The following is a 24,682-nucleotide window of genomic DNA, read 5'->3' on the forward strand; positions in this document are numbered from 1 at the left end:
AGGAAAGTTGGCTAAAAATGTTGCTATTACTACTACTTTAACAAAACAATTAATTGGGCTGAGATTCAAACGGTGGAGCAGAAAGGTGATCCTTACTGTGTGGTCAGGTTAAATAAAGCCGGGTACCCATCATAGCAATCTGCCCTTGCATGGCTTTTTATTTATTTATTTATTTATTTATTGTTTTTGTTATACCGAGTTTCATGACAGGCATCACATCAACCCGGTTTACAATTAACAGAGTGTGTAAAGCATAACATAACTTAAAACAATGTTCTCAGTAAGAACCTTGAACTTTAAATACAGTGAATAAATACAGTGTATCAAATAAAGGATGTGAGAAAGTTACAAAAAATCAGGGAAATCAACTTGGAACTGGAAAAGGGGAGAGATTGTACAGAGCAATATTTACATTTTGGCCTATTAATGTAATAGAGTAGCAAAGTGATTAAATAAGAATATGTGAGTAACTGTGGCGGTACATCACTATGAGACGGTACATAAATAACCGGATGCATAAATACGATAATGGTATGATAAAAGCTCAGAAGGTATTGATAAGTGTCAATTTAAGGTTGGTTGATTTGTATTAGGTCCAGTTATAGAATATTTAGTGATGAAAGATTATCTTGCGACGGTAGGTGGATGCAGTTGTTCCAATCTCTGTTCTCTTCCTTCTTTCAGAGCAAGATCTTCTGCGTCAGGAACTGAACACTCGCTTTCTAGCCTCCCAGAGTGCGGATCGCGGGGCCTCGCTGGGCCCTCCTCCCTACCTGAGGACCGAGTTCCACCAGCATCAGCACCAGCACCAGCACCAGCACACGCACCAGCACACGCACCAGCACACCTTCACGCCTTTCCCACACACCATCCCACCCACAGCCATCATGCCAACGCCAGCACCGCCCATGGTGCGTACCCCAGGCAGAAATGTGAGGATAAGTAGAGCACAACACTATTCTTTTCTGAAATATCACCTTTAAGGGAAAAGCAAATGATATCATTCTGCTTAACTACCAATTTTGGCACAAGCATTGTAGTAGAACATGACTAAAATCGCAGGCTGCAATGTGATGGTACTTAATGCAATGGACTCTCGTCTCCTTGCAGCAATTTTGGAACTCTCTGTTATAATGTTTATTGTGGGGGCAATATTCAATGGGCTGCTTAGTTGCAAAGTGGCACTTTTTAGTGTGTGTGCGTTATCTCTAATTACCAGAGAAACTACCTGTTTGGTTTGAAAATTAGCACAGAGGATGCACTTGCTATTTGAGTGAGCAGCTGAAGGGGGGGGGGGGGGGGGGGTTAAAATGGTGCATGCGTATTCAGAAATGAAAAATACACACACACTGTTTTCTCTGCTCCCTAACTTAAATGCTCCTCCTACCGCAGGAACGTCCCCTTGTAATATGGCTGAAAGTACACGCACTATGGAACTCCAGGCATATATTTAGTGGAGGAGACGAGGAGCAATTTTCAGAGAGGTCTAAAAGACCTTTCTTTTTTATGTTTACTGAGGTGTTCATAATATCCCCAGTACATATATTACATGAGTGTGGATACATAAAGCATCTAATTTAAATTGGTATATTGTTAATCACATGTGCTTTGGTCATCTTGTTCATCCACTGACGACTGAACTTGGACAACCTTTACATGTGATGCATGAAGTTACTATTATTAGTCATCAACTGTAAATTAAGTTGCCATTGATGTTGCCTCTTGCAATTCAAAATAATGTGCATAAAATTTGTTGACAGTCTTTCTTTCCATATTATATAATGGCAAGCTAGACCCAGAGGCTTCCTTTTATGTAGTTAGTTATCCCTCAAATGTAATGTAAAGAGCCAGAAAAAGTCCTGTGTGTTGCTGTGTGTGGTAGACCCAGGTTTGATTTCCAAGCCTAGTTCCTTTTCAGTCTAGTTAGGGTTGGGTATTGCAATGGATATCGGGTGTAGCACTGCGAAATAGTTGACATAGTCTTAAGGGCACACCCCGAGGCCTATGCCGGCATCTGGCGAATGTGCACTGAAATGGGACAGTCTGGGCCTTCACCTCTACCAGCTGCTTCTGTAGGTTGTGCCTTTGGATTCTGGCGGCCAGCAGGACTTAGGTGGGTCCCTAGGGCAGAAGTTGTAGTTAGAGTCCAGAGACCCACCAGAGAAAAAGTATACAACAGGCTTACAGAAGTCAGAGGATAACCAAGGTTGGGGCAGACAGCGAGCAAGGAATGTAGGAGACCCGATGATGGAAGTCCGGAGAACCCTTATATAGAGCTAAGGCCACTGACATCATACATGGGTGCCACAGCCTTTTCCTGCTGTGAGCCCTTTAAAGAAGATGCTGTCGGGTGTGTGCATGCCTGTGGGGGACGGTCAGAGGCAGTGGTCCTGGTGGTGTCCTACCGCATGTGCGAGACTCGGTAACATCTCGCCACAAGAGGAGGCCAGCTGCTGCAGTGTCAGGGGTGAGTGTGGTGGCCTGCATCGATGTCCCACAGGCCCCCCTCCAAAGCCCCCTCCCCAATATTCTAGGCTTAGATTTCTTAGGAAATCTTCTGTGAAAGTCTGGACTAGTTGGGGGCCTGAAGATTAGAAGCTGGTTCCCACAAGTTTTTTTCAAGGCCATAGTTTTTCCAGGCAATAAGAAACTGCAACTGGTTATGAACTCTTCGAGAGTCTAAGATTTCCTGGATTTCGAAATGAGTACCTGTCTCTACCTCAGCTTCAGTAATCTTGAGGGACAGCCTGCCCAGCCAAGAGAGAATAGCAGGTTTAACAATGAGACATGGAACACGTCATGGACTGTTAAGGATAGTGGGAGTTTGAGTTTGTAAGCCACTGGACCCAGTTGATGACCAATAGGAAAAGGTCCGATGAACCGTGGCACGAACTTTATAGAGGGCATCTTGAATCTTAGGTTTCTGGTACTAAGCCAGACTACGTTTCCTGAGTGCAGCTGAGGTGCCAGACAGCATTTTTTGTCTGCTTGCTTCTTAGAATGTTCGACTGCCTTGTCCAGTAGAAGATTAACTTTAGTCCAAAGTTCTTGAAGCTCCTATCCCATCTCAGACAGTTGTCTGAGATAGGAAGTGGTCTGGGTACTTGAGGGTGGTGCCCAAAGATTACATAAAAGGGTGAGGATCCTGTGGAACTACCGTACTTACATGATTGTTATGAGTAAACTCAGCCCATGGGAGGAGAAAGGCCCAGTTTTTTTTAATGTAGATTAAAGAAAGCCCACAGGAAGGCCTTAAGACTTTGATTCACCCATTCAGTTTGTCCATTGCACTGAGGGTAGTATGCAGAGGTAAAGTCCAACATAATTCTGAATTTTTGGCAGAGGCCTTTCCAGTATCAGGCAGTGAACTGAACTCCTTGATCTGAGAGGATATGAAGTGATAGCCCATGCAGGCAGAAGATGTGTTGCGCAAAATTTAGCTAGTTCAGGCACAGATGTGAGTCCAGTAAGGGGAATGAAATATATCAGAGAGAACCTGTCCACAACCACCCATATGGTGGTATTGCACTAGAGAAGAGAAAGTTACAGAAAAGTCTATGGCCACATGGATCCGGAGTTCTGTGGGGTCCAACAGTAGCTATAACAAGCCCCATGGTTGTACTCTGATCCTTGAATGCAAGGTGCATGTAGGGCATGATCCTGCATAATGCTGATCATCAGTCTTCATCTGTGGCCAACAGTAGTGTCGTTGATTAGTTTCAATGTCCTGTTAATGCCAGGATGACCAGATGCTCCCACTCGAGAACCTTCTGATGCAGGCATTAGGGTACCACCGTTTTGCAGGGAGGAACTGTGAATGAGGTGGCAACCACAATTTTGGTTGGGTCAGTAATGTGCTGTCAAGGTTTCAGAGTCCCCTCAGTAGCAAATGACCTGGAAAGAGCATCTGCTAGACAGTTCTTGTCAGCTGGTTGGTATCACAACTCAAAGTCAAATCGATTAAAGTAAAGACCAGTGAGCTTGCTTGGGATTCAGCTTTTGGGCCTATGCTAAATGTTTCAGATTCTTGTGATCCATATAAATGGTTATTTGGGCTTGGCCTTCTTCAACAGATGTCGCCATTCTTCTAAAACTATTTTGACTGCTAGCAGTTCACAATCCTTGATGGTGTAATTCCTCTCTGCTGGAGAGAATTTCTTTGGAGCAAGTCATGAAGTGCCTTTAGTGTTATGCTATAGGAGGACAGTGCCTACCCCGAGGGTAGAGGCATCTACCTCCAGAATGAAGGGTTGAGATGGATCTGGATGATATAAACAGGTCTCAAAGGTGAACTCCTTCTTTAACTGATCAAAGGCCTTAATGGCTTCTAAGGTCCAATTCTTGGTGTCTGTATCCTTCCTAGTAAGGGCTGTGAGTGGGGCCACCAGGGTGGAATACCCAGGTATAAATTGTATATAGTAGTTTACAAAACCTAGAAAATATTGAATCGCTTTCAGGCCTACTGGCCTGGGCCATTCTGAAATTACTTCTACTTTCTCAGGGTCCATCCAAAGGTCTTGATGTGAAACGATGTATCCCATAAAGGGGAGTTCTTCTTGCTTGAAAATACACTCGCTAGCTTAGTGCAGAGATGATGCTCGAGGAGCCTGTGCAGGACCTGCTTCGCCTGGTGTGGGTGCTCACACAATGACTTTGAGAAGATCAAGATGTATCTAGATAAACCACCGCATGGGAGTAGAGTAAGCCTTGGAATATCTTGTTTCCTATAAATTGGAAGACTGCAGGAGTGTTGCATAACCTGAAGGGCATTACTAGGTACTCATAATGTCTATTGTGGGTGTTAAAGGCAGTCTTCCACTCATTACCTTCACTGATTCAGATCAAATTATTTGCTTCCTGGAGATCCAACTTCGTTAATACTTGCATGCCCCGGAGGCAGACAAATATCTCAGAGATCAGTGAAAGTGGTTATCAGTTTTTTTAATCATAGAGTTGAAACCATGATAATCAGTACAAGGATGTAATAACCTGTCCTTCTTCCCCACAAAAAAAGAATCCAGCTGCTGCAGGTGATGATGAGGAATGAATAAAGTCTCAGTCCAGATTCTCTTGCATGTATTTAGACATTGCTTCTGTTTCTGGAGCGGAAAGGGGATGAAAACCTCGAGGTAGAACATTGGTTGGGATGAGATCTATGGCACAATCATAGGCGTGATGAGGTAGTAGGATTTCAGTCTGTTTCTTACTGAAACCATCAGCGAATCCATGACACTGTAGTGGCAGGCCTGGAAGTTCACAGATGACAGTCCAGGTGGCTGGTATCACAGGAGAGACACTGGTAATACATTGTTCATAACACTCAGAACCGCACCTGGCAATTTGCATCGCTGCCCACGCAATGTGGCAGGCTCAGAATGATTGCATTGATTGCTATGGGTAACACATAGAGACAGATTTGTTCTTTATGTAAGACCCCACTCTGTAAGGTCAGTAGTACTTATTTATCAGTATCTTAGTTATCTGTCCTGGCAGATGATTTCCGTAAATGGAAGATATCAAAAGTGGGGAATTCAAGGGAACTGTAGATATGCTATAATGTTGGACCAGAGTCTCATGGATAAAGCTATCTCCAGCGCCGGTATCCAAGAAGGTAAGAGCATCGAGAAGAACATTTTTTTGAGACAGTCGTACTGGGACCAGTAATTGTGGAGAGGTGTGTAAATGACCTAGTGTGATCTCTCTCACCAGGCCTAGGTCCTTGAATTTCCTGGTTTGTTAGGGCAGTGCCTTACAAAGTGGCCTGGAGTAGCACAGTAGAAGCAAAGGCTGAGAGACTGACGCCTTTGTCTCTCATCATCTGAGATATAGAAACAATCTACTTGCATAGCTGCTGCTGGTGATGAATCTGATTCTGGAGGCAAATAGTTAGGCACTGGCTTCTGAAAGGTTGGAACAAAGTGGGCAGGGTATTGGGGTCAAACTTCTTTGTCTGACCCAACCCTGGAACCTCAAGTCTACGTGTATGGCTAGACTGATCAGCTTGTCCAGGCTAAGTAGTAGGTCTCAGGCTGCCAGCTCATCCTTAATGCGTTCTGAAAGTCCTTGTTGAAAAATTGCCATCAGGCTATCTCTACCCCACTGGAGTTCAGAAGCCAAGGTGTGAAAGTGCACTGCATATTCCCCCACAGAGCAGGAGTCTTATCTAATCTGCAAGCGTTCAGAAGACTTGGACATGGTATGGCCAGGCTCATTGAAAACCTATCGGAACTCTTGCAAAAAGCAAGCCAGATCCCCCAGGAGTGGGTCACCTCATTCCCAGCATGGGGAGGCCAAGGCAGAGCTTCCCAGCAAAGAGAGAATGTAGGTTACCTTGACTCAGTCAGGAATAATGGTGCCTGCATCCCAAATTGAATCCAACACTGGTTAAGAAAGTCTCTACAGCTTCTGGGATCCCCATCATACCTCGGAGGTGGAAGCAAGTGGAGCATAGTTGTGGCAGGTTGGAAGACTGGTGCTGGAACAGGCACCGGAATAGGTCAGGCTATAATGCCTTGAAGATAGGCAGACATGGTATTCAGCTGATCCTGATACTGTTGAAGCTGGTGCACTAGGCTGACAATGGCGGAGACAAGTGGCGAGTCTGTCAAGCTCATGGCCTCAATAAACTGTAATGGATGTGGGGAATGTGAGCCCTTAGTGCTGTGGCATCATTGATACACCCTTGAGGGCAAGCCCCTGAGGCCTACACCCACAGTTAGCAAACACACACTGTAACGGGACAGTCTGGAGCTTCACCTTTACCAGCCACCTTCTCCGCAGATTAAGCCGTTGGATTCTGGCAGCAGGCAGGACTTAAGCAGGTTCCTAGGGCAGAGGTGATAGAGTCCAGAGACATAGCAGAGACAAAGTAGATAGCAGGCGTACAGAAGTCAGAGGAGAGCCATGGTCAGGGTAGACAGTGAGCAAGAGTAGTCAGGTCCAGGCTAGAGGTCAGATCCAGGTGGCAGGCAATCATAATCAGGTCCAGGCTAGAGGTCAGGTCTAGGCGGCAGGTAATTGTAGTCAGGTCCAAGCAGGAGGTCAAAATCTGAAGTGGCAAGCCGAGGGAGACGTGGACACTCAGGAAACACTGACGATGAGAACGAGGAAGGCTGACTGGAAAGGCTGGGCTGGAAGGAGAGGCAAGGCTGGACAAGGCTGTGTTGCGACTGTCGGTCTCAGACGGCTTCGACCTCTGTGCCTCACCTTTCTTCCTTCTCTCTCCTCAAGCCTTGGGAAGATGGCTGCTGCCACGTCTTCATGCCGCTTTCTCCGGCGTCCCCGGAATGGCAACGGCGACGGTGTTCACCATGGATTTCCTGAGGGCCTCCTAGGGTGCGCACGTGCATGCCACCCACGTCTTTATCCATGTCATGGCGGGAACCTCGGGGGCGTCCCCTCTGAGTGACATCATGCCATCTGGGTATTTAGCCTTCCCTTCATTTGCTAACAATTCGAGTTAGCAAGGACTTGTCTCGTACCAGTCTAAGCTGCTCTGCTGCTCCCAGCTGCCACTGGAAGCTCTCTACCCTTCAGGGTCAACTCTAACCTGGGTACCCACTCCTCGAGGGCCCTTGTGCTTTCTTTCAGGTACCTATCTGGGATATCGGGTACTCGCTCCTCGAGAGCCTGCTTTCCCTACATTGGTGTCTACAGCTACTACTTCTGCCTGCCAGGATTATCATCAATACAGCTACCTACATCAGTGAGTAACTTAACTTCTTCAGCTTGTGTCATCTACAGCTTCAGCCTGGGAGTCTACATCCGGGCTCTTTCTTCCTTTCTGCACTACACGAATGTGGTACTGGTCTCCTCTCCCGAGGACCCCTGGACTACCTACTGGGTTACCTCACTGCTGCCACCCCTGGGCAGTACCACCAAGCTGTATAATAAATACAAATTCACTGTGTTTCCGTGTATTGAGTCTAGCCTAATACTGCGGTTCCTCATGGGGCTCCTCCCCGTGGGAGTGGCCATCACCGTAGTACCCAAGAATCCACTCCAACACCTCAAAACCCTAACAGGCTGGGCTGGAAGGGAAGACAAGGCTGGACTGGAAGACAAGATCAGGCAAGTCTGAACTGGAAGACAAGATGAGGCACAGGAATTTTGGCAACATGCACTACAAGGCATACAGGATTCCGATACTGAGGTGATGAGAGGAAGTCCATAGAGCCCTTATATAGGGCTAAGGCCACTGACGTCATCCATGGGCACCGCAGCCTTTTCTCGCCACGAGCCCTTTAAAGAAGATGTTATCAAGTGCGTGTGTGCCTATGAGGATTGGCTGGAGGCGGCGGGCTGGTGTTGTCCTGCCACTTGTGCGAGGCTCAACAGCCTACTGCCAGGGGAGGAGGCCCAGCTGCTACGGTGTCAGGGGTGAGTGCGGCAGTCTGTGGGGATGTTCCACAGGCTGCAAAATGTAACAGGTATACTATGCAAACGGCATTCACATCCTCCAGAAGAGAGAGATTCCCAGCTGTCGAGCACTGGTAGCATCTACTGGCAAGCTAACAGCACATTTGTGCCAGGCTGGAGGTCTCTGTGGTCCATGCTTCTTAACCTAGAGGTCAGTTGCTGCAATAGCTTGAATAAATGGGAGGAGCTTAAACAATGAGAGAAAAACCCTAGATAGCCGTACATGATGGTAGTTTAGCTCCAGGAGGAGCTGGTTCCAACTGAGCTGGAAGCTCAAAGGAGAGGAAGAAGCTTCTATGCCAACCCTGCCTCCAAAAAAAATTGTGTGGAATAATGAAGGGAAGGATTTTACAAATATAGTACCATGGTGCCAGCTTTACTACAGCAATGAAATAAAGTGTAGTAAACATAAAGTAAGAACATTACTAATAGCACCATTTAATGATTCTTGATCAGCAATAACACAACTGTTATAAATTAACATGGTGCATACTTTGAAGCTTCCGTATTGACATCCTAGAGGCTGAACCCTCTGTGGCATTACAACATAATCTTTCTAATGGGAGATTTCAAGAACCCTCCTCCAGCTACCATAGAAACTAGGGTACAGCAGCAATACATTCAATGGCAGAGACCCAAGACCTCAACATTTTTGCTTATTTCCCCTCTGTCATACATCTTTTTACTTAAGAAGGAAACATTTTTTCTACATCCATTTCAACTCACTCTCTGGCAAAGATCAGTTTCAGTATTTCACAGTCACCAAGTTTGAAATTCCCCAATGCTGTAGAACTTCATGTCATTTGTCCAAAAGGGTAGCTTCGAATGAAATTTGAAAAATATAGACTCTAAACCGAAATAAATGCTACGAGAGATCCCTGTTATTTTTACCTAGGTTGTTCATATCTCTCCCCGTGTTAACTCACCTCTTCACAAGCACCGGTGGAAATGACATTGGTTTTGATTTGGCATACAGTTTAGTATTGGTTCTACGCTCACACCACTCTGCCACTAAATCCTGTGATTCAGGTTTATAGGGTGTTGCAAAACTGAAACCTACTAAGAATGGGTTATGTTTCAAAGGGATTGCTTTCAGGTTTTATGTGGTATTAGGTTTTGCAAATCATGCCTTCAAGATGACTGCCCACTGCAGCAGGTTATAAAATGGCATTTTAAACACAAGCGACTTTTACTTGGGTCTAAATTAAAGCCCATGTAGAACAAGGTGTGCAATAATTCTTTAACAAGTCTGTGGCATTTGTAGTAGGCTGACTGCAGGCACAATACAAAGTAATTCCATTTTAGTATACAGGAGGTTTTATACATAGAAGACGGAGGAGCTTGGGTTGCTATAGTAACTAGAAATGGAAGCACAAATGTGTAAAAGATTGAAGACCTTGCTTTGTGCTATGTGTTCCTTCCCAAATACCCTTCCTGCTCCATGTGTTTGTAAACTTTTTATACTAGGGGGTCTGTAAGCCAAGGGGCTTATCCTGTGTGTAGAAGCTGTGCACACTAACTGTGCTGTATTAATGGTCAATATCATTATTATACTGAGCTGCAGCTCAATCAGCTGTTTTCATGATCACAATTCCCAGAGTCTAGCCACAATACTGTAATTTCACCTTGGTTTCCTAATTCTTCACAGAAGGGCCTCATATTTTTGATAGTAAAGCTGTTTGTGTCTCAAAACCAATTAAACAGTCTTCATTAAATGGGTTTTACATTGCAGTGGCATCACATTATAATAGCAAACATGCCAGAGTATTTACAGGGCTCATATTTTAAACTTCATTTGCCTTGTTACAGAAAAAGATACACAAGAATTCACTTTTAAAGTGGCTTTGCATTACATTCACACTTAGGTTATGTTTTTGCCATAAAGCTATCATGATGCCAAGGGAAAAATGAAGCAGAAATCATTCTCTCATGAAAGTGTGATTCGACTTCAGCTTTTAATGATGAATGTATGTCTTTGCTTAGTTCTGTTTATTAAATGGGGAAAACAATTGCTGCAAGTCATTCATTGCTTCCAGCAGACACAAAATCGCTAAGTAACTCATTTTTGCTTTGATCCCTTTACAGTTTGACAAATATCCTACAAAAGTTGACCCCTTCTACCGTCACAGTGTGAGTTTTATGTGTTAAAAAGTTGACTTTGCCACAACCATCACCACTCAGCAATGTAATAATAGGGTTTAAGCATTGTTCTAATCATCCCTCCAGGAATTCCCATCGCTTCTGTTGGCTTCAGCGCTGACTGTAAGAGAAAGCCATGTCGTTCATCAACTGTGAACGTTTTAAATGTGCAGTCAAAAAATAATTCTCTACCTGTATCATTGTTACAGTCACAATTTCTGAAATTTACACTACTCCCTTGCTGTAATTCTCCCCCAAGGTGCCCAAGGTTGGCAGCCAAGTTAGCCACAGCAAGAGTCTTACATTCTTTTTCCCCTCACTGCATCTGATTGGTCTATGTTGACCATGATGTCACAAGTGCCATCCCACGTTGCATGAACAAATCAGATGCCATTCTTTGCAAGCTAATTTGTGATACTGTTCTAAAAATAATTACTTCCAGGTGCTCAGGGGAGCTGCTGAAACAAAATTTAAAAAATGACTTCCTAGTAACATTTGTAACAGACACATGGTGAGTCTTACTGCTTGCCATGAGTATGTCTAAATATTCAGCACTACAGAGAAGATATGGCTTTCTTTTAAGTGCTCACATGCATGTGGTGTAGTTTTGTTGACGATGCAGTTTCCCATTTTTAATCAAACATTTTGGTGATCCCGGATTGCAAAACCAAAATTTATTGTATCCTCAAGGGGGAATAAGGTTTAAGTAATTAACTGCAAATGTTATGTTACCATGGTTATGTTGTTAGACTACCTATCTCCCTCATCCCACGAAAAATGTTGAGGCACAAGGTATGTTTGATCAGCCTAATCTCCCAGTCATGCTTTTTCTGTTTATTAACACACACTTCTTGCTCTCTGTGTCTAATTATGACTATATATAGATTAGTTTTAGCTTATAAAATTATTTGTCTAGAATGTTCAGATGAATTTTTATTTTGTGAGTCATTCTGTAATCAACTGTTGATTACCTCCAGGGATTTGAGTGGTGTCGGAGTAATATTTGAACCAGCTATGCCTAAGAACTGTAAGAAGATGCAGCTGCATATAATTTGCTGCCTCGTCTATTAAAAATAAAATTACTGCATCCTTGTGGCACTTTGCGCCACCGCATGGAGGATGAAGGGTCTGATCCCCGTCTGTCAGACCTGGATGAACTTGGGTGATAGCTGCTATGGCCCCTCCCCAGCCCTGAGCCTGGAGAGTGAACCTGGACAAAATCCCCTATGGAGGGATGGAAGCAGAGAGACCATTGAAGACACAAGGAAAAATGCCTACTGTGCTGCTTGAGATAAGAAATAGGATTCCTTTCACCCCTCTCCCATTTCCTTCAGTTCTGTTATTTATCTATTTATTTATTTAATTAATAACATTTTTTAAATCGCTTCCCTGATTAAAAATCACCCAAACGATGTACAACACATAACACAATTTTAAATACTTTTAAAAATAATATCAAAACATAAAACAGAACAAACCAAACAATCTTTGCCTAGATCTGCTGCCCACTTAATATTTATTTATTTATTTGTTGAGTTTTATATACCGTCATTCGGTGAAGCCATCATAACGGTTTACAAGATTCAAGTTGTAATTTTTCTTAACAGTTTTGAAAAAGTATAACAGGAAGTATATAGAAACAGAAGTTAAACACTATCAGTCTGGAAAAGACGGAGGGGTTGTTTGGTGTTGGATGGATACAAGGTAATTTTGTGGTTAAGGTTGAAGGTTCGAATGGGTGTTCTGATGATCAGAGGTAAGAGGGTCATTGTAGACTTTGCGAAAAGGCCAAGTTTTTAGACCTTTTTTGAAGGTTTTGAGGCTATGTTGGGTTCTCAGATCTTTTGGGAGGGAATTCCAAATTGTAGGGGAGGCGATGGAGAAGGCTCTTTCTTGTGTTGTTGTCAGATGAGCATCTCTGATGGGGGGGATGTTTAGACGTCCTGAGTTGTTTGAGCATAGGCTTCTTTGGGGAAGTTGGGGGGTTATGTTTAAATCATTTAATCCTTGTTGTTCATTGTTTAGGATTTTGTGTACGATGGTCATGGATTTATGTTCAATTCGCGCTTTAATTGGAAGCCAGTGTAGAGAAATCAGTGTGGGTGTTATGTGATCATTTCTCTTTGTTCCAGTCAGAATTCTGGCTGCTGAATTCTGCAGAATCTGGAGAGGTTTGAGGTTTGAATAAGGTATTCCAATTAGTAGGGAGTTGCAGTAATCGTTGGTGGAGAAAATGAGGAGCTGTAAGACAGATCTGAAGTCGTAAGGGTTGAGGAACGGTTTTAGATGTCTTAGGGTTAGTAGTCTGTGAAATCCTTCTTTAGTTTAGTTTGATATGTGGTTCTTGAATGAAAGCTCTTTATCAATGATAATTCCTAGGTTCCTGGTGTGGGTGGCAGGGAGTTTAGATTTCATTTGATTGTTGAGTAAAGGAAGGGGTGGTGGGGTTGGGTTGGGTTTTTTTGTCCATGATGATAATTTCAGTTTTGTCAGTGTTGATTATGAGTTTCAGTGAAGTTAGTAGATTTTTAATTGAGATAAGTAGTGCAGAGATTTCTTTGTAGGTGTCTTCAGTTGAGTTTTGGATGGGAATTAGCAGCTGAATGTCGTCAGCGTAGATGAAGTGGGTGATTCCATTGTCTTTCAGTAGTTGGCAGATGGGAAGAAGGTATATGTTGAATAAAGTGGCCGATAACGCTGATCCTTGGGGAACTCTAGTATTAAGGTCAATTCTTTTGGATGGGTTATTGTTAATTAATACTTGGTAGGTTCTGTCAGATAGATATGAGGAGAACCATTGAAGGGTGATGTCAGTTAAACCAATTTCAGGGCGGTAGTTTGTAAGGATTTCAGGATCCGGGTTGTTCTTTTTTAGAATTGGTTTGATTATTGCAGACTTGAGGCATTTGGGGTAATTACCTTCAGTCAGGGATAAGTTGATGATCTTGGTGATGGTTTTAGAAATGGTGGGTTCAATTGTTTTTAGGGCTGTTATAGGGATGTTGTCAATTGGGTGGTTGGCGGGGTTCATATTTTTTATGATAGATTGAATTTCTATGGTGGAAGCGGTATCAAATTTTGACCATGATGAGGTTGCCTTGGTGTTTAGTTTGATGTTTTGGTTGTCGTTGGTTATGTTGGTTTGAACTAGTTGAGATATTTTTTTGTTGAAGAATTCAGAAAAGTCATCACTTCCATGTTTGGTGCATGAAGAATCTTGGGTGATTTTTGTTAGTTTTTGAACTATTGAGAATAGCATTCTGGGGTTGTGATGAAATTTGGAGATTTTGTTGGAGAAGAATTCTTTTTTAGTATTGTTGATGATGTTTTTATATTGTGCCAAGTGGCATCGATATGTATTTAGTGTAGTTGCATTTTTGTTCTTTCTCCATTCTCTTTCTTTTTTTCGAAGAATACGTTTGGCTGTCCTGATGTTATTATTATACCATTGGTTGGTGTGTTTGGATTGTTTTCTTGTCTTCGTAACTGTGGGATTGATGCTGTCTGCTACCTTTTCGGTTATGTTTAGCCATGAAGTCATTGCATCTTCGGAGTTAGATAGATTTATATTAGTTTGTTCAGCTTGAAGTGTTTTTTGTAGGAGTTCAGTGTTGAAAGGAGGCCGGTAAGAGATTTTGTTTAGAATATTTTGTGATGGCTTAAGGTTGAGGTTGATGGATAAGTTGGTGTGGATTAGGTGGTGGTCAGACCAAGGTATATCTGTGGTGTGGATTTTTTTTGATTGCCAAGTTTCTGAGTTGATAAAGATGAGGTCGATGGTGTGACCTGCTTTATGAGTTGGGGTTTCAATTATTTGTTTTAGATGTAGTGTCGATAGGTTTTTGATTGGATTAGTGATGCAAAGTGTATGTTGAAGTCACCTAGGATGATGATAAGTTTGTTGAGAGATATGTTCTTCATGATATATTCAATTAGTGGGGAGCAGTTTCTTTCAAGTGCTCCTGGGGGACAGTAAGTGAGGCAGATCTGTAGTTTTGGAGAATCAAATAGGGCAATTTCGAAAGTGCAGAGATGTTTGTTGGACGAGGTGTAAATTGAAGGGTTTTTTTTAGCAATTAGCATTAAGCCACCTCCTTTTTCTCTTTTTCTGGGAATTGAGAAGGTATTGTATTCCTGGTTGCATAGTTGATTAATTAGTACTTGATCCGTGTTTTTGAGCCAGGTTTCTGTTACTGCGTTGAAATCTGGTTTGGTGTCAGTGAGTAAGACGTTGAACAGAGGAATCTTCTTTATTATTGAACGAGCATTGATAAGTATGAATGAGAGAAGCATGTAGTTTGAGTATTGGATATATGTGTTGTTTTTTTTGATTGTAGGTTAATATCAAACAACCTTAAACCCCCGCATTTTCTTCCTATTTATTATATCAAGTTACTAGCAAATTGAGTCATAAACCATATTTTGAGTTTTCTTCTAAATTGTTTCAAGTCGAGGAGTTCTTGCAAATAGGGGAGCTCATTCCTCATAACTGGAACTCCTCCCTCAAAGAATCTTTTCTGTAATCTAATTGATGATAGTTTTTCACAGAAGGTATTTGCAACAAAAATTTCTCTTTAGATCTTAAAATCCCAGATGCTTCATACCATTTTAATCTTGTTTTCCATCTTGAAGATCCAATGCCTTGAATAGCTTGAAAAGCTAAGAGTAAACTTTTGAATTTACATCATAACACTATCAATAACTAGTGAAGCTGCAGTAATAATGGGCTTGCTGCTGATCTTCTAGATTGCCCCAATACTAGATGTCCTGCTGTATTCTGTATCAGCTGGAGTTTACAGACAGTTGTCTTTGATAAGCCCAAATAAAGTGCATTGCAATAATCTGTACTTGATAGCATTAAAACATAGGTTATTGCTTTCAGTATTTGAAAATCTACAAATGAACAAAGTTGTCTAACCATCTTCAACTTCCCATAAATATGGTGAGCCACATTTTGTATATATTTTTCCATAGTCAAATTGTCATCTAAGATAACTCCCAAAGATCTTACCTCTGTTTTGGGGGATAATTTTATTCCCTGCAGTATTGGTCTTTTCAATAATTGGGCAGGGCCCAACTTCAACAATTCTGTTTTCGAATGGTTTAATACCATGATGTCAACATGACACTGTTTTAAAACAAACATTCAGGTTCAAGACTGTATCATCTTGCTTGTTCCCCAACAGAGCCAAAATCTATATGTCATCAGTAAAATATATATCTCAAAGCCGAATTATCAGATTAGACTCCCCAAAGGTGCCAGAAAGATACTGAATACAAATGGAGATAGGGCAAAGCCCTGAGGCACCCCTGAATGGACATCTCCAAAAAGAGATTCTCTTCCTTTCCAAGACACAAACTGCTTTCTCTCTCTCAAAAAGCTAGAAAGCCATTTAAGGAGCATCCCTCCCAATCCAACATCCTTACATCATTGTAACAAAATTTCATAATTGACTAGATCAAAGGCACTTGAGATGTCCAATAGCACTAATAATACAGTCTTGTTTTTATCTAACCTAGGTAGCGTCTCTTCTGCTATAGTGGATAGCAACATCTCGGTGCTGCATCCACATCTGAATTCTTTCTGGGCTATATCAAGGGAAGCTGTTTCTTCAATAAAATTAGTCACTTGAGTAGTGACCAACTTTTCCCCAATTTTAGCAACATATGGAATATTAGAAACCTGTCTGTAATTCCAACATAGCCTAGGATCAAGGTTATCATTTTTAGATAAGGTAAAATAACCTTTTTAACCTAAAGTGGGAGATATCCTTTCAAAAATATACTAACCACTTCAGCACCCTTTCTGGTTCATCCTTCAATAACCAAGATGGACAAGAATTGAGCAATGCACTTGCAAGTTTAATCTGTAACATGATCATTCTCAATTCCAATATAGAGATTTCTTCAAAGATCAATAACCGACCCATATCATTAGTTGTTCGAGTTGCAATACCTATTGACTCTGTTCTCTTTTCCTCCTAGCATGAGATGTCCTCACCAGGTAAACTAACATTTCTACCATCCCCGTCTAAAAGACCCTTTCTCAAATCTTTTTGTAACGATTCCACTTTTTCACAAAAGTTGGTAGCTAAACTTTCACATTTTGGCAAATCTTCATGGATTAAAGGAGTTACCTTCCTCTCACCAATTTACTTCACAATCTTAAAAATAACTCTTGGATTATTATTGGCTGACTGTATTATCCTCATATAGTATTTCTTTTTTGCTTGCACTGTTGACTTAAAAGATTTAGTATTTGCTTTACACCATTTAACTCTTAATTCACTACATCCTACTTTTTTCCAAGATCTTTCCATCCTATGACAATTTACTTTCAACTGTGCCAGCTCCTGTGTATACCATGGAGATCTACCGCTCTTTCCTGTGACATTAACCTGTTTCTTAACTTGTGCTTCATTATACAATCTGCCAACAGTTCCCCCCATCTTGAGATACAGCTATTCAAAACCTCTTTGTCAGAATTCATTCCAGTATTGAACAACCAGCTTCTCCAGTTCTCAAGGAGTTGTAGATGGATTTTGCAAATCCGTCTTCAGGTGTATCTGACATTAGAACCATGGTTTCAAAAACTACAAATCTAGGCCAGCCATATGTCTGGTCAACAATGCTATGCACTGCCACCCAGATGTCCTAGGTTCAAATCCGAGGTCAGGACGCTTCTTCCTGGGCAGTGTCTATGGCATGACAGGGAAAGGAAGCTTCAGTCATTCTGCACTGGGCTGCACCTACTAGTGTCCTCCTTAGCCCAGTTCTGGCAGAGGACTGCTATTGTGATGGTTGAGCTGGGGTGGGAGATATAAAATTAGAAAAAGAAAACCCAGTGTACTTACAAATGAAGGGGCTCCAACAGAGGCAGAGTCCCAGAGGAGCAGAAGGAAACTGATGGGTCAAAAATAAAATTACAATGTAAAGTCATTTGGACTTTTTGATGCTCTTTTTCTGCAGATGAATACAGTTCTGCATGTTAAACTCATATTTTGAAAGAGGAAGTTCTGTAATTTTTCATGCCTTTATATTTTGCTAAACTAGTTGAGATCATGAATTCTGCTAATATAAATTAATACATGGTCAAACAAAGCCCCAGCATACTAGGCAATGATGTGGAAATCAATACTTAAAAGTTAATTTTCCCATCAGTGCAAAACTAAAGTAATTTAAAAAATAATGGCAAATGAAGACCAACTGGCCTGTCCATTCTGCTAGCTGAGATTCTTCCTCTCTAACTTTCTATCAGTTTGGGCAGCCAAGTATGTAGGTTCCCATATTTAAACCAACACCAGTTCTGCCTGCCTACTCTTTCCTCCCTCAAGCCCCCCTTCCCCCCCCCCCCAATTACTTATCCCAGGCTATCAACTCATTTCCTCACAGTGCATTCCATATCTGTCCTAGGCATGTCAAAATTTCCTTACAGTGATGATCTCTGCCACGTCCACTGGGATACCTTTTTAGGCCTTGTCACCATCCTCTTTGATTCTTACGAGCCCACTGCTTAATCCAGCGTCCAAGCCCCCTTCCATGTCATACCTCAAACTTTAATAATAATCCACACTGCCACCAAAATTTGCGAAAATGTTGTCCAAAACATCCAGCCTCTCCATGCTAAGTGATGTTATAGGTTTTCACCATACTTGTTTTGCACAAATTATCCCAGCCTTCTTGGAAGCCCAATGCAGCAGTCCCACTGTTATTAAGAGTTGTAACCTGCCATTCCCTGCGGGATAACCCAGACTTCTTGAAAGTCTAAATTTGCTACTGTTTAGGGTTGTAATTATTGCTGCTTGCAGGTGAATCTAGTGCTGTTATGGTTGTAACCACTATCGCTTTCTGCAGGCTACCCCAGTCTTCTTGGAAAACTGACACAGTTTTGTACCTACTAGCTTGTTTTTACCCATTTTGGCCCTCTACAGTTTCATATGACTGAGCAAACATCCAGGCTCCTCCTTCACTTATTCTCCCACTTACCCTTAATGTTATGCTCTTGGTCTAAGGCATGTTTAAATTCTGCCATGGTTTGGGTTGCTCCTACTTCTGCTGGAAGGCTATTCCAAACATTTGTCACCCTCAGTAAATATTTTCTCAAGTTTCCCTTGAGCCTTCGTCACTGCAACTTTGTATCATGACCTCTTGTCCTTGAATTTAATTTTCTGTAGACAATTTCACCTTCCCATATTTTATTGGAACTTGTTAAATATTTTAATGTTTTTATCAAGTCTTCTCATATTTTATTTCCTCCAGCAAGTTCATTTTGAATGCATTAAGCCTTTCTTTCTAGGGTTTATATTGAAGGCCTCATATCATCTTAGTAGCCCTTTTGTGAATGGGTTCCATTCTCTCAATATCCTTACAAAAGTACACCCTCCAGAACTGAATATTGTGCTTAAGGTAGGATCTCATAAGCGACCTATACAAAAGCAAATTTACCTACATTTTCTTATTTTATTTATTTATTGTTTTTGTTATACCGAGTTTCATGATAGGCATCACATCAACCCGGTTTACAAATAACAAGGAGTGTAAAGCATAACGTAACGTAAAAAACAATATTTTCAATAAGAACCTTGAACTTTAAATACAGTGAATCAGAAAAAGGGAGAGGGAAAGTTAATGGCTCTGTTTATGCAACGGAGCATAGTATTAGTTTTCCCAGTTGTTTTATTACATTAACTGGCTACCTTCAGATCATCTATGATGATTACTCTTAGATCTTTGTTTGATAGTTCCAGTTCTTGTGATTCATGGAATTTTGTGTCCAAAATATATGAGTTTACATTTGTTCGCATTGAAGCTCATTTTCCAGACCCTTGTGAGCTCTAGAGTCGCAATACATGGATGAGCTGATGGTGCATGAAAAAGAGCTTGTACTGCAGTAGGAACTGGGAGCCTTTGGGGGCAAAAGAAATCCTATTCCAACCAGCTGGACTCCACCTTAATTGGAATGGAACCTGCCTGCTGACGCTAAAATTAAAGAGGCAATAAAGTTTTTAAACTTGATCATGGAAAAAAGATAATAATTCAGGAGTGCATGATCCAGATTGAGGTATCTTCTACACACAATGTTAAAATAGGAAAATGAAGGTGTCCTGATAGAGAGGATATAGAAATAGCTGAGTTAGCTCGGGAGGATTTAGATGAGTAGCAGACAGATATGAAGGATTCCAAATTCCCCAACTCAATTACTAATAAGAGGGTTATGAATTGGAATGGGGAGGGTAATTTTCAAAGGCATTTGCACAGGTAAAAAGCATTTTACCTGCATACATCAGCCATCTGAAAATTGCCTTCCCTCAATGGATATTTTTAGCCACACTGAGAAGAGGCTATCTTGGGAGCAGATGAAAATGTCCACTCATGCTTTCACTTTGAAACTTGGTGCTAAATCTGCAGGTAAAATGTACCTGTGCACTTTGTCACAAAGTGACACGTTTGAAAATTGTCGTCCCCCCCCCTCCGCAAAATACATTTACTTATCTGTACACCAATACCAGAAGTCTAAAAAATAAGATTACAGAGTTAGAATGTATGGAGCTAAATGAAGATATAGACATCATAGGCATCTCAGTGACCTTGTGAAAAGAGGATAAGCAATGGTACCATTGAATATGCCTCCAAAGTTAGCTGGTAAATTATCCAGCTAACTTTGCTATCCAGACTATATCTGAATATGGACCTCTATGATATCAGGGTATAAAATATATTCAAATGGTAGAGCAGATGAAATTTGTGGTAGAGTGGCATTCTGTGTTAAGGATTGGCATAGAATCAAGTAGAATAAAAGTTATGCAGAAAACAATCTGCATGACAGGAAAGACTATAGCAGTGGGGGTATACTACTGTCCAACTGACCAGGATGTTGAAACAGACTGAAATGCTAACAGAGATTAGACAGGCTACTAAAACTGGATTTATATTAAAAAAGTGAGGTTTCAGTTACCCCCGTTTCAGTTAGGTAATTGACTCATCAGGGCATGGTAGGAAAATAAAGTTTCTAGATGCCATAAATGACTGCTCCTTAGAGCAGCTAGTTTTAGAGCTGAGAGAGGGAGATATTTTAGATCTAGGTCTCGGTGGAACACAAGATCTGATGCAGTGGATAATGGTGGTGGAGCTGCTTGATAATTGTGATCATAATACAATCAAATTTGCCATAACTGCTGGAGAGAAAGTAAATGAAACTACTGCAGTAGCATTTAAGTTTAACAAGGGAGACTATGATAAAATGAGGACATTAGTTAAAAGGAAACTAAAAAAAATAGTATTTTTAAACAATCTCCAGGCCTCATGCATGGAATCATTGTGAGGATTAAAATCCTTCAAGAGGCCTGGAGATTGTTTAAAAATGCCATCTTGGAAGTCCAGATAAGTATTCCACAAATTAAAAAATGTCAAAAGAAGATCAAGCAATTTGTAACATGGCTAAATGTTGATGTAAAAAAAACTATTGAAGCTGAAATGGTGTCCTTTAAAAATGGAAAATAATTCTTAATGAGAAAAATAGGGAAGAACATAAAAACTAACAAATAACATTTAAAATGTTAATAAGGCAAGCGAAAAGAGAATTTGAGGGGAAACTAGCCAGAAAGAAAACTACTACTAAAAGCTTTTCCTAATAAATCAAAAGCAAAAAGCCTGTGACTCTGGGGCCTTGTCAAGCAACAAGCAAGGACAGGCCATTTCCCGTGATTTCAGTTTGAACTGTGATCTGTTTGATTGAAAAAGGGGAAGTGCATCGCTGTCTTTCATTATGAAATCAACAAGGTGTTTGGCTTAAAATGCTGGTTTTATGTTGCAGTGTGACTGGTGTAAGATTACTGTCTTTAAATAGGATGATTTTCAACATTCTTTACTGCCCAGATTGTTAGCATTTTTTTTAAGACCAATTGAATTTTATAAGATTAATAACATATTTATATGTTTCCTAATTCTTTCATTTTAGTAATCTGATAGTTTGGTAGCATATCCATGTGAACTAATCATACATAGTCTTTAAATAAGCGATGGAGCAAAATGGCATGGCTGTTAACCATATCCTAGAGACCCAGTGTTTTTCAAGGAAGCAGGATTTAACAGATCCCAATCTTATTTATTTGTCCTACTCCACATTGGTGACCTTAGCGAGGTCACCCAAAGTGGTAAACAAGTAAGCTTAAAATACATCATACATAGACCAATCAGAAATATACACTTGTATGATATTAATACATATACACCGCTGGCCAAGTTAGTACTAGCAAGCACCATACCTTTATCCTGCCAAAGCCAGCATAGCTACCAATTAATAAGATACAGCCCAATAGGTACCCACAGTGCCATAAACCAAAAGTATAGTAACCTGACATCATACAGTGATGATAAAAGAAACCCCTAAAACTGGGGGGTTCTTATCATCATAGTCGGATCATGAGTCAATAGTCCATGATAGAGGTTTGCTTTGGGACATTTTTCATATTTCATTTTGTTTTTCTTTTTTTGTGTTTTGTTTCTTTATTTCATTTTGTTTCATTTACCCAAAACTAAATGAAGAAATAAAAACAAACCGTAAAATGAAACCCCCTCCCCTTCTTAAAGAAAGGCCCCTCCCTGCCCCACGACCCCCTGACCTCATCCACACCCCAGTCCTTACTCTCTCGGCGGGGTCTTCCAGGGTCTCCTTCCCCGCTTCTCTGCTTATGTAAAATGGCTGCTAGCCTGTGACTGGGGCCATTTTGAAAAGCCAGAGCTAAGGGACCCAGACCTGGAGCTTTGTAGGGGCGGGGAGGGGGGGTTATTTGTTGGTGGCTGAATCTTAGAAATTAAACAAAGGAAAAATAAATTACATTTTCTTCCTTTTTCTTTTGTTCCATTTTGGCTAATTTGAAGAATATACGTGGGCACAATCCAGTCCATAGCCTAAGATCCACATCTGAATCAGAACCATAAATAATTCAGTGGAGATATTACATCTCATGATCCAAAGAAATACAGAATAGAAGCTAGCATGACAGGATACAAGAAACTAAGGGGCAGATTTTTAAAACAGCGCATGCAGGTTACATTTGTGCGCACTACCCGGCACGCACAAATGTACGCCCGATTTTATAGCATGCGCGCGCTGCCGCACGGATGTTATAAAATCTGGGGTCGGCGTGCGCAAGGGGGTGCCGGAGGACTCGGGCCCGCCCCCAGACCGCCGCCCGGCCCCCGGCCCCGCTCCCTTCCCGCCCCTTTTTCAAAGCCCCGGGACATACGCGTGCCGCCGAGCCTGTGCAAAATAGGCTCGGCGCGCGCAGGGACAGGTTTTCGGGGTTACACGCATAACCCTTTGAAAATCTACCCCTAAAAGTACGGCCCTGGCTTGACACAAGCCATCCAGAGTGGTTTCCAAATTAAAATAACAAAAGCATAAAATATAAGCAACCAACAGATGCAAAGATCACATAAATTAGCAGCAGTTCCTCATCATCATCATAAACATCTCCCCTCATACCACATGCGCTCTCGGCCAACGGATTTTATAACATGCACGCGTGCTCCTTTTAAAATCTGCCCCAAAGTCTCCTGTCAGGGAGGAAGACCAATTCAACTTGTTTTTCAAGGATCATGCCCATTCAAAACTTTAAGGGTTAACATTAAAACTTTAAATTTAGCCGTTGTCTTAATAGGCAATCAATGTAATGAATACAATAATGGAGCAGCACTAGACCTGTGTTAATTCAATGCAATTCTAGCTTCCATATTCCACATTCTTTGCGACCTACAAGTGAGGCTTTCTGGGGGACCTGAGAGTAACCCATTGCAACAGCTGAAAAAGTTAGTCCTTTGACAAGGATGGAGTTTACAGATACGTCTCAACTTAAAAATCACGTTCCATGAAAGGGATGTTGGTAAGAGGTCTCATCAAACCAACAAAAGATAGGGAGTCTAACTTTCAAACAAATGTACGTGGTGGCATATATATTTATTTTATTTTATTTATTTTTAATTTTTATAGACCGAAGTTCTTGTAGGAACTACAAATCAATCCGGTTTACATACAACTTTTAAATGCCCAAAAAGAGTAGTGGGCTTTACATAGAACAGTTGATCAACAGTTGATATACAGGCATATATGGCCGCGAGCAGATCTATACTGGTATTTTATAACCTGTGCGTGCGATATATGCGCATTCGCATAATCTCTAACCCCACAACATACACGTGAATACATGCAGTGCATTAAAATAATGTATATCAATGCATTGAACACACATACTTTTCCTACCTATTTAGAAAATTTACACACGTAGGGGCAGATTTTCAAAGCCTATGCGCATCGAGCCTATTTTGCATAGGCCCGGCGATGCGCGCAAGCCCCGGGATGCGTGTAAGTCCCAGGGCTTGAAAAAATGTGCGGGGGCGGGGCGGTCCGGGGCATGGGTGTGGTCAGAGGCCTCTCCACTGCTGCTGGGCCCGGGGATCGTGTGCTGGCACTCGGCCGGTGCGCGCAACCTACGCCTGCCGTAGGTTGCATAGGCAGGCGTAAAAAAAATAAAGGCGGGGGGATTTAGGTAGGGCTGGGGGGTGGGTTAGATAGGGGAAGGGAGGGGAAGGTGGGGGGGGGGGGGCGGAGGAAACGGGGAAAGCTATCGGGGCTCCCCTAGGGCTCAGCGCACAAGGTACACCAGTGTGCACCCCCTTGCGCGTGCCGACTCCGGATTTTATATAACATGCACGTGGCTGCGCGCGCATGTTATAAAATTGGGCATAGATTTGTGCACGCCGGGTTGCACGTACTTCTTAAAATCCGGCCCATATATTTTACGCGTGAAAATAAAATAGGAACTTATTCATGGAAATCGGTATATTATAAAACATGCGTGCGTCCAGGAAATTACCAAGTTTACCAATTAGTCCTCCAGGTCATCAACACCCTCCTGGTTCTTCATCATGAACTCCCCCAGTTTACCCACACCTCCCACCCAGTCAGAACTGCACAATAAACACGTTTAGTATCATGTTTGCCCAATAATTAGCAGGTGTAAAATTACATGAGTAAGTTGGCAATTCTATGGAGTAAATTTTAAAAGAGTTGCTCGTATTCAAAGGTCCATATACGCAGGTATCTGAGCCAAGTGCGCTTAACCCA

At 41.7% G+C, this 24,682-nt stretch overlaps 1 protein-coding gene across 7 annotated transcripts in view; it reads left to right on the forward strand.

Annotated features, from left to right (window-relative positions):
- Window positions 1-24,682, forward strand: part of AUTS2 (activator of transcription and developmental regulator AUTS2) — a 1,828,564-nt gene that overhangs the window by 1,747,675 nt on the left and 56,207 nt on the right. For 3 of the 7 annotated variants that reach the window (XM_029612215.1, XM_029612220.1, XM_029612216.1), the window contains exons 9-10: window positions 685-932; window positions 10,504-10,548. In XM_029612215.1, coding sequence (XP_029468075.1) covers window positions 685-932; window positions 10,504-10,548 — 293 coding nt within the window. The remainder of the gene's footprint in view (window positions 1-684; window positions 933-10,503; window positions 10,549-24,682) is intronic. The other 4 variants (XM_029612217.1, XM_029612221.1, XM_029612218.1 and 1 more) reach the window with 3 other exon arrangements.

This window comes from Rhinatrema bivittatum, chromosome 8 (assembly GCF_901001135.1).
Source record: "Rhinatrema bivittatum chromosome 8, aRhiBiv1.1, whole genome shotgun sequence".
NCBI lineage: Eukaryota > Metazoa > Chordata > Amphibia > Gymnophiona > Rhinatrematidae > Rhinatrema > Rhinatrema bivittatum.